At 33.3% G+C, this 13,674-nt stretch overlaps 1 protein-coding gene across 8 annotated transcripts in view; it reads right to left on the bottom strand.

Annotated features, from left to right (window-relative positions):
* Positions 1-13,674, bottom strand: part of ARHGAP32 (Rho GTPase activating protein 32) — a 288,412-nt gene that overhangs the window by 28,931 nt on the left and 245,807 nt on the right. For all 8 annotated transcript variants that reach the window (XM_041770213.1, XM_041770212.1, XM_041770210.1 and 5 more), the window contains 2 exons: positions 9,708-9,857; positions 1,743-1,845 (listed from right to left, as the gene is read on the bottom strand). In XM_041770213.1, coding sequence (XP_041626147.1) covers positions 1,743-1,845; positions 9,708-9,857 — 253 coding nt within the window. The remainder of the gene's footprint in view (positions 1-1,742; positions 1,846-9,707; positions 9,858-13,674) is intronic.

Below are 13,674 nucleotides of genomic sequence, written 5' to 3'. Positions count from 1 at the left end.
ATTGTATTAAGTTACATTTGGACTTCAGCATTAACTAGATGTCTGATCATAAGACAAGTATTTTTCTAAGTGGAAATTATGGGCATAGGTCTAATATTAAAATGGACAATAATCTCTGAAATGCATATTGATGAACAACTCTTAACACATAGATCTGAAAACAGAACTACGAATTTCCAATGGTTTGAATATCCAATATTTTGGCATTTCTGCAAGCTAGAGATGACTGGCAGCTGGTCCATGAGCAATTCTATACAGAAATTCCTCAGGTACAAGAAGTATAGTTCAAGAATACTTCCATTGAAGAAGGGTAATAAGGAAGCCAGAAATATTATAAAGCAATTTCTAGCTAACCAAGTTTTATAGCCAGCAAAATCTATAGTTTAAAGTGAGTGAAATGGAAGTTGTGCTTAATATACTAAGGCAGGTTAGGCTCACTCTGCAGGAGGTTAATTAATATTAATCTACAGGCATGGGACTACTTATCAACCTAGAGGGTTAGTGTATGTATGTGGACAATGTGCATATGAGATCTGTTGCATCTGAAGCTAAAGACTGACACTGTCTTTAGCACAAGAATCAATTTAAATATTTTCCAAACATGTATTCCTGAAAACAGTGATGAGCTCTGTGGTCAATTAGAATATTAAAATCTGCATGGAATAATGGTATTTACCATGCACCACCATTCAAAACAAAGGATAATAACATATTAAGAATAAACTAGAATCTGAGAGATGGAGCAAAAATAAAATTTCTATTGCTCATATAAAGGAGACCATTATTTTTGTCTCTCAGGAGGGGGCAAGGATGTAAAACACCGAACATACACACAATTGAGCATACATTACAGCATTAGCGTTAAAAGAGATTGGAAGAAGTTTCACCACAGAAATGCGAACAATCATAAGAGAATTTTATGAAAAACTGTATGCCAACAATTTAGACAACCTGGAAGAAATGGATAAATTCCTGGGAACATATAAACTACCAAAACTGAAACAGGAAGAAAGAGAAAACTTGAAAAGACTGAAAACTAACAAAGACACTGAATCAGTAATAAAAAATCTCCCAACAAAGTTCAAGACCAGATGGCTTCAAGGGTGAATTCTACTAACATTTAAAGAAGAGTTAATACTTCTTTTTCTCAAACTATTCCAAAAAATAGAAAAAGGAAGGAAAACTTCCAAACTCATTCTATGAGGCCAAAACCAAATAAAAGAATCCACAAAAAAGAACTATAGGCCAATACCACTGATGAATATAGAAGCAAAAATTCTCAATGAAACACTAGTAAAATGAATCCAACAGGACATTAAAAAAGAAACGATTCATCCCGAATCAGGTGGGATTTATTCCTGGGCTGCAAGGGTGGTTTAACATAGTAAGTTTCACTTGTCAATTTTAATTAAGAACTAAGAAATAATTCTATTAAAATGTAAATTTTCACCTCTCATTGTTTTCTTGGATTCAAACTTTGAAATTTGCTAAGGGCTTCAAATACTGCAGTGAGGCAAAATATGAGAATTGAGGAGGTTAAGAAGCCATGGTCTTCTGATACAACAGATGAAGAAATGGCATTCAGGAAAACATCTACAGAGAATACTATGGATATTACTTCCTACTTTATCTCAACTATAATACTAAAAATTATGGTAATCAATGTGACTTTAATTTTGAAATAATTTTATTTTAGTAAATTACAACGGGAATAAAAAAGATACTGCCAGATAAAGTTTTACCGTAGTCTCTGGATATTAGAGGCAACGCCAGAGAGACGATATATTCCATCCACGATGCCATATCTCTCAATGAATGCTGTACAGCTCTGAAGAACCTGGGGCACTGAAGAGAATTTTCAAAGACATGGATTAAACTGGGAATATTCTATCAAAACAAAGTCACCAAAAAATGAGAATGTCTTAGTTTTCACAAGCGAAATAAAATCTATAAATTAAAATTATAAGTGGCAGAGATTAATCTACTACACAAAGTGATGAGGACATGTTTACTTATTTTCACATTGAAACTAGACAACTGGTTCCTGAATATCAAGATGGATTCTCTCCCATTATATTTAGGCAAGTGAAAGAATTGGTTCATTATTAGGACAGTCTAAGATCTACGGCAGTCTTGTATAGGTCATGTCACAACACTGAGATGAAATGTTTTGTCCTAACACCATATCAGACTTGAAAAAAGATACAGCTTTTCAGCTGCATTTCATACATAGAAAATGGACAAAGTTAATGTGTATCCCAACATAATAACTGCCTATAAATGCTCCAATTTCTCACTTTTAAAAGTGTCTTCCATCTTTTCGTAGTTAATGCTGATTCTAAATTTTATCCAGTAAACAAAACATTGACATAAAGCAAAGGTAAAAGCAATTTCAAGTAGAAGGAATCTTGTCATTTCCTGCCTGTCTTTACATTAAAATTGCCAATGTTCTGGCTTAATACTATTAGCTCATCGATAAGTAGAAAGAAAAGAAGGGTACTCTCTCTGTTTACCTCACTGAACACCTGACACTGAGTGCCATTCTGGGCCTATAGTCTAGAAAAGACTGTTCAAAGTGTATAATTTTACATTTTTTTCATAATCACTCAAAACTAGACAGTAGCTGAAATTTGAACTTTGTCTTATAATGCAGACTGATTAATTCACAGGCTTTAGTAACTATGTTCATTTGATAGTGTTAGTTAAAAATCTCTGAAAAGGAGATTGGGAGAACATTATTTGGTCTGCAAAAAATTACTACACAAGGGATGAAACATCCATATTGGGAAATGAAACTACTAAGATATTTTAATAAGTTAATTTTAGCTAATGTATTTTACTTATTGTAATATAATATTAGTTTATTAATATAAGACTTCTTCCTTCTTCTGCCTCCTTGTTCTTCCTGCATTCTATCTTTTAAATTCTGTTAGGTCCTATAATTTACATTTAAAATTTACACTCCCTAGCTTTGAATAATTTCTTGAAGCAGCTATATTTTTGAGCATGTAAAATGTGCCAAGCTAAGTGTTTTACAAGAGATGCTCTCATTTAAATTCATAGGAAAAGCTCTATCATTATCCCCATCATATAGAGAGGAAACTGAACCTTGCAGAGATGAAGTTTTACTGAAGGGCAAGCAGGAAACAATGGCAGAAACAAGACTCTACCTAAAGCAGTCCAACTAGAAAGCCAATTTTTACTTAGCAAAATACTGCCTAATAATGTAAGGTCCTTTATAATTGCACTTTTTTTATTGTTAACACATTTCCATATTTCACAACTCTAGGCCAACTGAAGATTCATCTTTGGCCATACAAACCAGTCATTTTATAAGTCCCTCAATTTCCTCGTAGAGAAAAAACAATTTCCTCTCCCCGGACTCTCTTCCTACTAATGCCTTCCTACAGAAAAACTCTGGCTGTTGTTGAAAACCCAACTGAACTATCACTCTTAAGCAAGCCTTCTTTAAATACTCATGAGGAGTGGTAGCTGCATAATGTGGTAGGTGCCCAAAGAACTATGTCATTTTGAAATATTATTTGTTTGTTTATACAACTCTTATCCTTTAATAGCCATACTTTAAGGAGCAAAAGCATGGTTCATCCATCTTTGTACATCCAAAATCCAGGAGCATGTCTTAAAACAATGTACAAAATGGATAAATGGATTAATTAATAAGTGCTCTTGTGAGCCCAAAAAGTTATATGACCAAGTCAGTGGAGTAGGGAAATCTTAGTTTTCATTAAGAAGCTGTATTCATTTTCAACTGTATGCTTTCTGCCTCTAAAGATATTCAAGAATTTTAGTAGCAAGAAAGGGATTGCATTTAGGTGGTAGAGATGAAAGGTGGGTAGAGTTGCCAGGTATTTTTTTGTGGACTCACTTTGATGTTATAAGCAATCTCTATGTCAAATTGATATGCCAAATATAAAGTATCTTCCCGAAAAATAAAATATCTTGCTGAACTTGAATCCTACTCCTAATACTGTTCCATTGAAGATAACCTCGGTGCCTAGGTTTCTATCCTTACAAACTAGATGTAAAAAAAAAAAATAAATTGGAACCTGAGAAATTTCTATCACCTACTTCGAAGAAAATATGTATAAAAATTATTGGGATAACTAACAAAATGACTTAAAGAAAGAAAGGAAAACAAATCTTTTTTTCTTCTTTTTTAAAAAAGATACTTCTTATTATGTATGCTCCAAATTAGCATGCTAACTCACCCCAGTACACAAAGCCCTTCAGAATACAGGGTTTTATTTCTGTATTATCAGGCTCTCATAGTATGCATTTTTACAGAATTTTCAAAAAAACCAAGCTACCATCCATTAAAAAGTATAAGTAAGTTTCTTGGGGCTCTCACAAACATGTGATATTAAATTCATACTTACTTATATTCTCCCAAACAAGGAGGAAAACTTTGAAAATACAGGGAATTAGAAGTCTTTTTCTGGTAGTATGGCTAAGGCTCTGTAAGCATAATACTTCATGGAAAAGACCTGAATTCTTTCTTTACATTTTACATTCCCTAGGTAAAAAGACTGAATGTCCACATAATCACGTATTGGGCCTTCATAAGTAAAATCACCATAACTGAATAGTATTTTTACTAGAATTTTTAGAGAGACAAATGAAATCGTTATTTACAATAGGTAGTATAAAGAGAAAAGCATAAAATTCATTTTAAAGAAAAGAGTAGGGGGACTGTGACACTGGACTGGCCAGGTTCGAGGACGTCGGAGCTTCCTGCCCTCCTCCCCTCCCACCTTTATCCTGAAGCCCCACAATAAAATGATTTGATCCAGAAAAAAATAAAAATAAAAATAAAAAAAATAAAGAAAAGAGTAGAAACTGAAGCACAGTAACAGAAGATAAAAAGAGAAAAGATTTAGTTTCTCTTTCACTAACACATAAAAAAGCAATATGGGAACCCAATACACTATTAGAGAAATCCTAGTTAGAAAGGCATCATGTTAGCCAACTTTTGCCTCCAAACCATCTAACAAACCAGCCAAGTGCACAGTTAACAATGGCCCTGTCAAAACACAGCATTAGAAACCTCCCAACCAGTTTTTCCAAAAGATGGTAGAACTTGAGGAATTATTTGCACATTCTCCTATAAAACACTTCTTATCCACTTTTATTCAGTATGTAAATCATGACGGCAACATATCAAAAAGTACATATCTTGGATGTCCGGGTGGCTCAGCAGTTGAGCATCTGCCTCCAGCTCAGGGTGTGATCCTGGGGGCCAGGGATCAAGCCCCACATCGAGCTCCCCGCATGGAGCTTGCTTTCTCCCTGTGCCTGTGTCTCTCCCTCCCTCTCTGTATCTCTCATGAATAAATAAAATCTTTAAAAAAATTAAAAATTAAAAAATTAAAAGTATAGGTCTAAACTGATGACCCTTAAGTTCAGAATCATAGCTAAGAGAAGGATGTGATAAGGTAATAGGACACGAATTGGTCTTTGGTTTTCCTTGATAGCTGCGGCTTCATTTCTGTTCTTTTTTCTTCATTCATTCATTCATTCATTCATTCATTCACTTACTCATTCATCAATCATTTATTACATCCTCTTTATATAGATACATGCATTCTGTGATACAGAAAAAGAGTGCACTTCCATTCTCAGGGTGGTGGCTTCTAGGCTGTAAGTGCTCCGACACAGCATTACTTAGTAGAATGTGCATCCCGATTTTTAGTTAGGAAAATATGATTATCTAAAGGATTACTCTCAAACACAGAAATATGTTCAGGCAACAGAGTTTCCTCACCTTGAGTTTTTCAATTTTTATATTTTTTACCAACTAATTTGTTTTTTGTAGAGAACCAAGTTTTCTGTAAAGTTCTTTTTTGCAATTTCATTTCAAACCTCATTTTAAGGAAATTTGGTTTCCAATATGTGCAACAAATAAAACAAGTCCTAAGAAAAAATAAATGATCACTGAAAACGTTTTGTTTCATTGGAATAAATTTATCATAGTTAAGGGATGCACAAACAACTGTAGTTACTAAATGTGTTATTTTTCAGAAAGAAAGGACATACTGGCCGTCTGACCTCTCCTACCATATTAAGAATGGAAACACACCCGAAACTTCTAAGTACAATTAAAACTTGCTGAATTGACATGTGAAAGCTAAAGAGCATAGTGGAAAAAAACCAGGAAACACTCCCTCCTGTTAGTAGCACATCTACCCAAGGCTGAACAAAATGAGATACGAAAGAAATAAAAATGAAAAAGTTATAAAAGTAAAAAAGAAACTAAGATAACAAAAAACATTTGACTATATAATTAAGGATGACTAGGCAAATGACAAATTATCCACTAAAACGTACTATGTGACAAGATTTTGTTTTTTAAATCAGTTCTTTAGATAACTGTATAAAATCTTTAAGCAACTCAATTATAAGCATTATGGTCTGTGGTAGCTGAGATGCTGTAAGATCATTCTGAGAGAATCCTGGAACCAGGGAATCACTGAAAGAATTTTTTTTTAAATGCCTTGTCAGGTTCCTACATGATTTCTTACAACACTTTGTATAGAAGAAACAGGTCAGGTTTGTCACTTGCTCCAACAGGGAGGTGCTCAATAGTTTAGAAAGTGTTAACAGGATAATCTCTCTATAAAGCTGATTATTCATTAGGAATAAAATTCAAAAAATGAGTCACCTAGCAAAACAATACTCTGGAATGAGCTTTCTTCTTAGAAAAATCTGGTACAAAATCTAGTTTATATATAATAAGGACACTATGTTAAAGCCCAAACTAAAACTGAATAAATGTAAGAAAGAATGATTTATATATACTATATAATATTATCTATCTGGCTATCCATATTTATCTACTCTCTCCTTACAACTATGTATATACTATATAAATATATCATTCTTCTTTGTGATTATTCTGTTTGCATTTAGACTTTAAAATATTATGTATTATATATTCAATCCTGTTTGTTTTAGACATTTTTAAAATAGTCCTCCTTCTCTCTACATGCACACACATAACTGTAGTTATAAATTATACACAGTATAAATGAAGTCTCAAAATCTTGTTTTAATTGCCCCATAATAAAAATCATTTTCTTTCCTAATTAAAATTTTAGTTAGTAAATTTCAAAGGTTTCCCTTTCCTGTTAGTCTTCATTTAATTATTCAAATGAATACTTATTCTTCATTTTCTTCTATTCCTGGTCAAACAGAAATAATTTTAATATGTTAACTAGAATGTATCTAACTTCAATCTTCAAGGTTTCTGCCTTTTCAATGTTACCAAATTACAATGACACTATAATGTCACAAGTTAATTTTTGCTTCTCTAATCATTTGAATATAACACTTTTCCCCTGGACAGGCCTTTAGCAGAGTTTTTTTAAGATTATTAATTTCATTTCTAATACTCTTCTAGTGCCTTTTTCTTCCTTTTAATTGAAAATGCAGAACTAAGAAAAAAGTCACAAAAATATTCGCATCTACATCTAACATTCTACCATAATTATATTCATTTTACATATCACCTAAATATCCTTGCTTCCAAAAAAGCATCTATATGACATTCTCAAATTTGTATGCTATGTTCAAATTACAATTTCCATAGCCTCATAATATAGAGGACAATTTCCCTAAAAATTGAGTATTCAAATTTTTTTGCTATTATATCTAATGCCATAAATGAATGCTTTTGTTCCTATCAAAATGTAACTTTAGAATAAATCCCTAAGGAGAATTGCTACATAAAAGAAATACTATAGTCTTCTGCTATAGAGTGTCTAAAATTTTCCAAAAAAGTAATAATTCACAGAGCTACCTGAAACTAACAATTTTTACTTATTGGTAAAAAAAAAAAAATGACTGCTATTTTTATATAGCACTGAATATCATAATTTAGAAAAATGGTTCTGTTACATTAATAATGTTTACCAATATAAAATGGCATATCAAAACTGTGTAAAGATACATTTCCATGATCATGAATAAGTAATTTTTTCTATTTTAGATACCATCTATCTCCTTTTGAAAATCATGTTTATATCTTTTCTCAATTCTCCTACCCAGGGGTTTAATTTTCTCACAAATCTGACTGATATTTTCATACAATATATTAGGAGCATTCTATCATACCCTGAAAAGATTATTTTCTCAGTCCAAAGTACCTTTCCATTTGCTATTTTCATCAGATGGAAATTAGGTATTTGAGACCAGCTCTTCTTTTACGGTTTGTCTTTTTAATCTGAGTAAGCTTTATTCCTCTTTGATCTCAAAAAGAAGTCATTTCATATTAGCATTTATATGAGTTTAAAATAGTGAGCTCTTTTATACATTTGGAATTTTCAGTGTCATGAAATGAGAATTTTGTCAAAATTGCTATTTCGTATTTTCGTATTTTCTCCCCTTCTCTCTCTACAACACCCCATATATATATACATACATATATATATATATATATATATAATGTATATAATAAGTAACCCCTCCCCATGACCTGGTTTTAAAGTCATACTTTTTCACAGTGGATTCTTATCTATAGTAAGGACTACTTCTGAACATTCCAAGCTGTTTCATTCAGATCTCATTCTCTAAACTATTAACATTATAGTTTTGAATATTATTTTAATATTTTTAATATTATTTTAATATTTAGTAAAGCTAGAGGTCTCCTATCCTGTCAATGATTTTTCCCCCACAATGCTCCTTAATACTCCCACTTATTTTTCCATGTGCATTTTGACTAGTTAAAACAATAATCAGGGCTTTTGTTTGCCTATTTCTTTGTTTATTAACTGCATTAAGTTGACATTTGTTGACAACAAATTGACAGGAATAACAACTGTTCAAAATAACATTTTGCCTTCTCCCTCAAGAAACATAGTATAGTTTGCATTAAATTCATGTTATAAATACATTGCCGTTCTTTAAGCAAGGAATAAGGCCTTAATTTAAACTTGATATTTATTGGTACTTAACAGTAGCTTTCACTAGTATCCTTCTTAAAAGGTGCAATGGGTATTTCCCATCAGGACTCACAATTTCACAAATCATCTATTTCTGGTACTTGTCAATACTTCTTTAATATTCTATCATCTATAAAGTAGATAGTAGAGGAAAGTGCTATTTAAAAAATTTTTTTAACTTTTTCCTTTTTTCCTATCCATTCATCCCCTCTATCCATTCATCCAACCACCAAATTCTTGAATTAGAATTTAATTTATAAAGAAATTTAAGTTTTTAGCAACAAAAGTTGGGAGCCTGGTCTTGGTATTTTATAGTCTCAAAACATTGATTTTTTTTTTCAAAATAGAAATTAAATAATTTACAATAAAATATGAGAGGAAATTGGCTGAGAAGGCTATCTGGACAGATATAAAAATAATGAAGATTAATAGTGCAGTTGTTGTGCCTTTGTGTAAATGTCTTAGTTGTTTTAGACAGAACACAAGCATCTCTGATGCTACAGTGCATTCTAAAGCCTTTTTATTCTGTTATCTCAGAACTCAAATGAGTACATGAAAAAGTTTGATATAAAAAATAAAATGTTTGAAATACTCTAAAAAAAAAAAAGAAAAAGCTTGATACATGCTGCTAGCTTAAACGGAATAGACATTGCATTGGTTGGGTAATCCTGCTTCAAAATGGATCCTAAAAAAATTATATGGAGAGGTCAGAAACTGAAATTATGAGATTATAAATTTTATTTTTACCTTCAAAACCAGAATTCAGAAGGTGCTCCCCCAAGTCACAACCAAACACCCTCTCTTTCAAAATCCCCCGCTGCTTCAGCTTCTGTTTTGTTGGACGAGACTTCATGAATGTGCGTAAGAAAGTAATGAGCTTGCCGTGCTTTTTAGACACTAAAAAATAATAATAAAGAGGAAATACCTTAGTTGTGGCAAGTAATTACATTTTTACTTAGGGTGAAAAAACAACAGAGATCTCAACAGGCTTACTGCAAAATAACCAATTACAAGTACATTTTATGTTCTGTGGAAAATTTTCGGCAGAAGTTTAGGCAACAGTTATTTTATAAATAGTATCATAATTTTACACCTTCTTCACACCAACCTGTGATCTTACTTGATGCTGCTGTCAGCAACTTAATGTATTTTAATCTGTGATCTATAAATCAAGCTTGGTAAGCCAGCCACCTTCCCACTGCATACCCCATTGTATACCCAAGAATTCTACGGGATTATGACTGGGACCCAAGTTTTACTGTACCACATTGCTTTGGAAATTTTTATAGTAAGAAAAACCTAAAATGGTATAAATGTGGTTTGCTTTTCTTGTCAATTTCTAAAATATTTTACTTGGTGGTTAGAAATTTTAAAGTATTTACAATCTGGAAAGAAAAATGGAAAAAAGAAACAACTCCTTCTTTCCATTTTATAAAGAGGACAATCTCATTAAGATATAGAGCACAGGGGATCCCTGGCTGGCTCAGCGGTTTAGCATCTGCCTTCGGCCCAGGGCATGGTCCTGGAGTCCCGGGATTGAGTCCCACATTAGGATCCCTGCATGGAGCCTGCTTCTCCCTCTGCCTGTCTCTGCCCCCCCCCACCTCTGTGTGTGTGTGTGTGTCATGAATAAATAAAATATTTAAAAAAAAATAAGATATAGAGCGCACCTGACAAACCAATGGCTCTATAAAACATATACACATATTAAAAAACATTAGATCTTCTATTTAACACACTTGTATAGCATACTAAATATTTCACTTTAATTTACTTGTAGATAAAGGTGAGAAATAAGAAGAATATGCAGTAAAGTATTTCTACTGATGGATATATTTAGAAAGACAACAGCAAAATAATTGAAAGCAAACAAATCTCCAGAAAAAAAAATGACTTCTGAAAAGTACAAACTAAAGGAAAAATTACTCTAAAAGTCAATGCACAATAACTACCATAAACTCACAGATCAGTTGTGGGATAGAAGCCACATGGCCTCAATCTTCCTACTTGGTTTGCAAATGATTACTGGGTGTCTTAGTGAATCCTACTATGTATAGATTCTTGAGTGAACCCAAATCTTTAATCCCCTGAACTGATGAAGCTTCCTGTAGGATGTCTGTGTACCGAGAGAACGTGTGGCCTGGGGACCCCAAGATGGCCATACATGGATTTCTATGGATCAGATCAATCACTTGTCTTCCATGTCTTTCCATTTTGTGAGAAATACTATTTACAGACATAAGCATCTTTTCTATGAACTGTGTGAGGGTGATACTGGTTTGCCCATGTTTCCTGGAACATGAGACGCTCAGTGTTAAAACCATGAAACGTTAGGCATACTGGAACAAGGTAGTCATCCTAGAACATACACAAATTAAATGGGAAATTTATTTTTTCTACATCTGTATTTAAAATTTACTTAGAATTGTCAGAGTATGATGCTATCTCTTCTGGCCCTGAAACGTGGGTAAATCACAACTGCTCTTGTATCTTAGATTCCTTGCTGTGAATGCAAATGAGGCACTCTCCTATTTGCTAGCTAGGTATTTATAGCACACTTGGGTAACTTCAGAAGTATGTCACACATATTTCTGTATTAAAAGTCACTGGATTTGTAGGAGTATTATTCTCCCCTAGTTGCTACAGATACTGTGTTATATATCTTTGTTAAAGAATGGCCATCAAACCATTTCTGTTCATCCTCACACATTTTCTACATAAACTTTAAAATAATTATGACAAGATTTATTAAAAATACAAGTGAGTTTGGTTTGTAATAATTTAACATATTTATATGTGATTTTATATATTATCAATATTACAGTGATATAATATGAAAGAATTTTAGTTACTATATTCAATATTAACATCTGGAAACAGAATGTGTCATCATTTTTCTAAACTTATCTCTCTCAGTAAAGTTTTCTAATTTTCTTTATGAAAAGCTATGTTCCACATATATCTCTGGTTAGGAATATTATTACATCATTTACATTTTTTTGCTGGTCTTGTAGAATAATCCTTTTCTTCAATTATGGCTTTAATTTACTTTTTTTTTTTTTTAATTTACTGGTATGCTAGAAACATTTCTTTATGTATAGTTCAAGTCTGATCACTTACCAAATTCTCAACAATTTTAAGAGGATTTTAGCTGGTCCTTTTGGATTTCATGGATAGTTAATTGCATCAAAGCAAATATGATAATTCTGTCCTTTGTCTGACAGGAATAAGTTGTTATTTCTGTTTTAGATTTTAATAATTGGCCAAAACTTCCAAGATACATGTTAATAGGAGGCATTTGTATGTTGATGACAAATTTGATAGAAGTATCTGTTGAATTTGACAACTGCATATGATGTATATGAGAAAGCATTCTTTTAGTCTCACATCTCCAAGAATGTTTCACAGGAATGGGAATTGAACTTTAAGTACTATTCATTCAGCAACAAATATGAAAATGCCTACTGCTTCTTAAGAACTATTCTAAGTTCTGAGATTATAGTGGGGAACAACTCAGGCAACTCCATGCTTTCAGAGAGCTTATTGAAGGGAGAAAGACAATGAACAGCTAAATAAAGGTACCAATATATCCAGCATTTATTTTATACTTAGTAAGTGCTAGCCACTGCACAAGTGTTTATGAACCGTTCATTTCTCCCGGAGCTCTCTCTATAAGGAAAATACTATTATTATTTCCTTTTTCAGATGAAGAAACTAAGGTACGGAGTGCTGAATAACATGTCTAAGGTCATACAACTAGGATTCAAAATCAGGTGGCCTGACTCAAAAACCCAAGCTCTAAGCTACTATGTGATACTGCCTAAATTGAGACAACCAAGTAATTTCAGATTGCTTTTAACTGCTCATTAGGAAACAGATGAAGTAATAATGGCAAGAGAAAAGAGACTACACTAGATGGGTGGTCAGGGAAAGTGTGAAGTCACACCTGATTTGTAAGGCACTGAGTGTAGTGGGCGAGGAAGATGGTGGTATGAAATGACGTTGAAGAGGTATGCAAAGCCCAGGTACTAGAGGCCATTGTTAAAAGTTTGGATTGTATGCAATGAAAACACACTGAAGTTTAAACATTTTAGGTTACTTTAAAAAGAATCTGTGTGTTAGAAATCCAAATATGGGGGGGGGGGGGGATCCCTGGGTGGCTCAGCGGTTTGGCGCCTGCCTTTGGCCCAAGGCATGATCCTGGAGTCCCGGGATCAAGTCCCACATCAGGCTTCCTGCATGGAGCCTGCTTCTCCCTCTGTCTGTGTCTCTGCCATTCTCTCTCTCTCTGTCTCTCTGTGTCTCTCATGAATAAATAAATAAAATCTTAAAAAAAAAAAAAGAAACCCAAATATGCATTAAAGGGAATTGGTTAACTATGATATGTCTGCACAGAGAATTTATTTGAGAGAAAGAGACAGAGTGCATGTGCAAGTATACATGGGGGGGGGGGGCTGCAGAGGAAGAGGTAGAAGCAAACTTCCTGCTGGGCAGGGAGCTTAACTCCGGCTTGGGGCCCAGGGCTCGATCCCAGGACCCTGAGATCATAACCTGAGCCAAAGACAGATGCCAACCGACTGAACCACCCAGGCACCCTGAGCTTGGCTTGCTTTTTAAAGGAGGAGCTCTACCTACTGATATGAAATAATCTCCAAGATATATTACGTCAAAAAAGAAGGTAGAGAACAGTATATTTAGTTTAAGAAAGGGTGGG

Source organism: Vulpes lagopus, chromosome 10, assembly GCF_018345385.1.
Source record: "Vulpes lagopus strain Blue_001 chromosome 10, ASM1834538v1, whole genome shotgun sequence".
In the NCBI taxonomy this organism is placed as follows: Eukaryota; Metazoa; Chordata; class Mammalia; order Carnivora; family Canidae; genus Vulpes; species Vulpes lagopus.
Note: the sequence above shows the minus strand (reverse complement) of the source record. Positions and strands in the feature narration are given on the sequence as shown.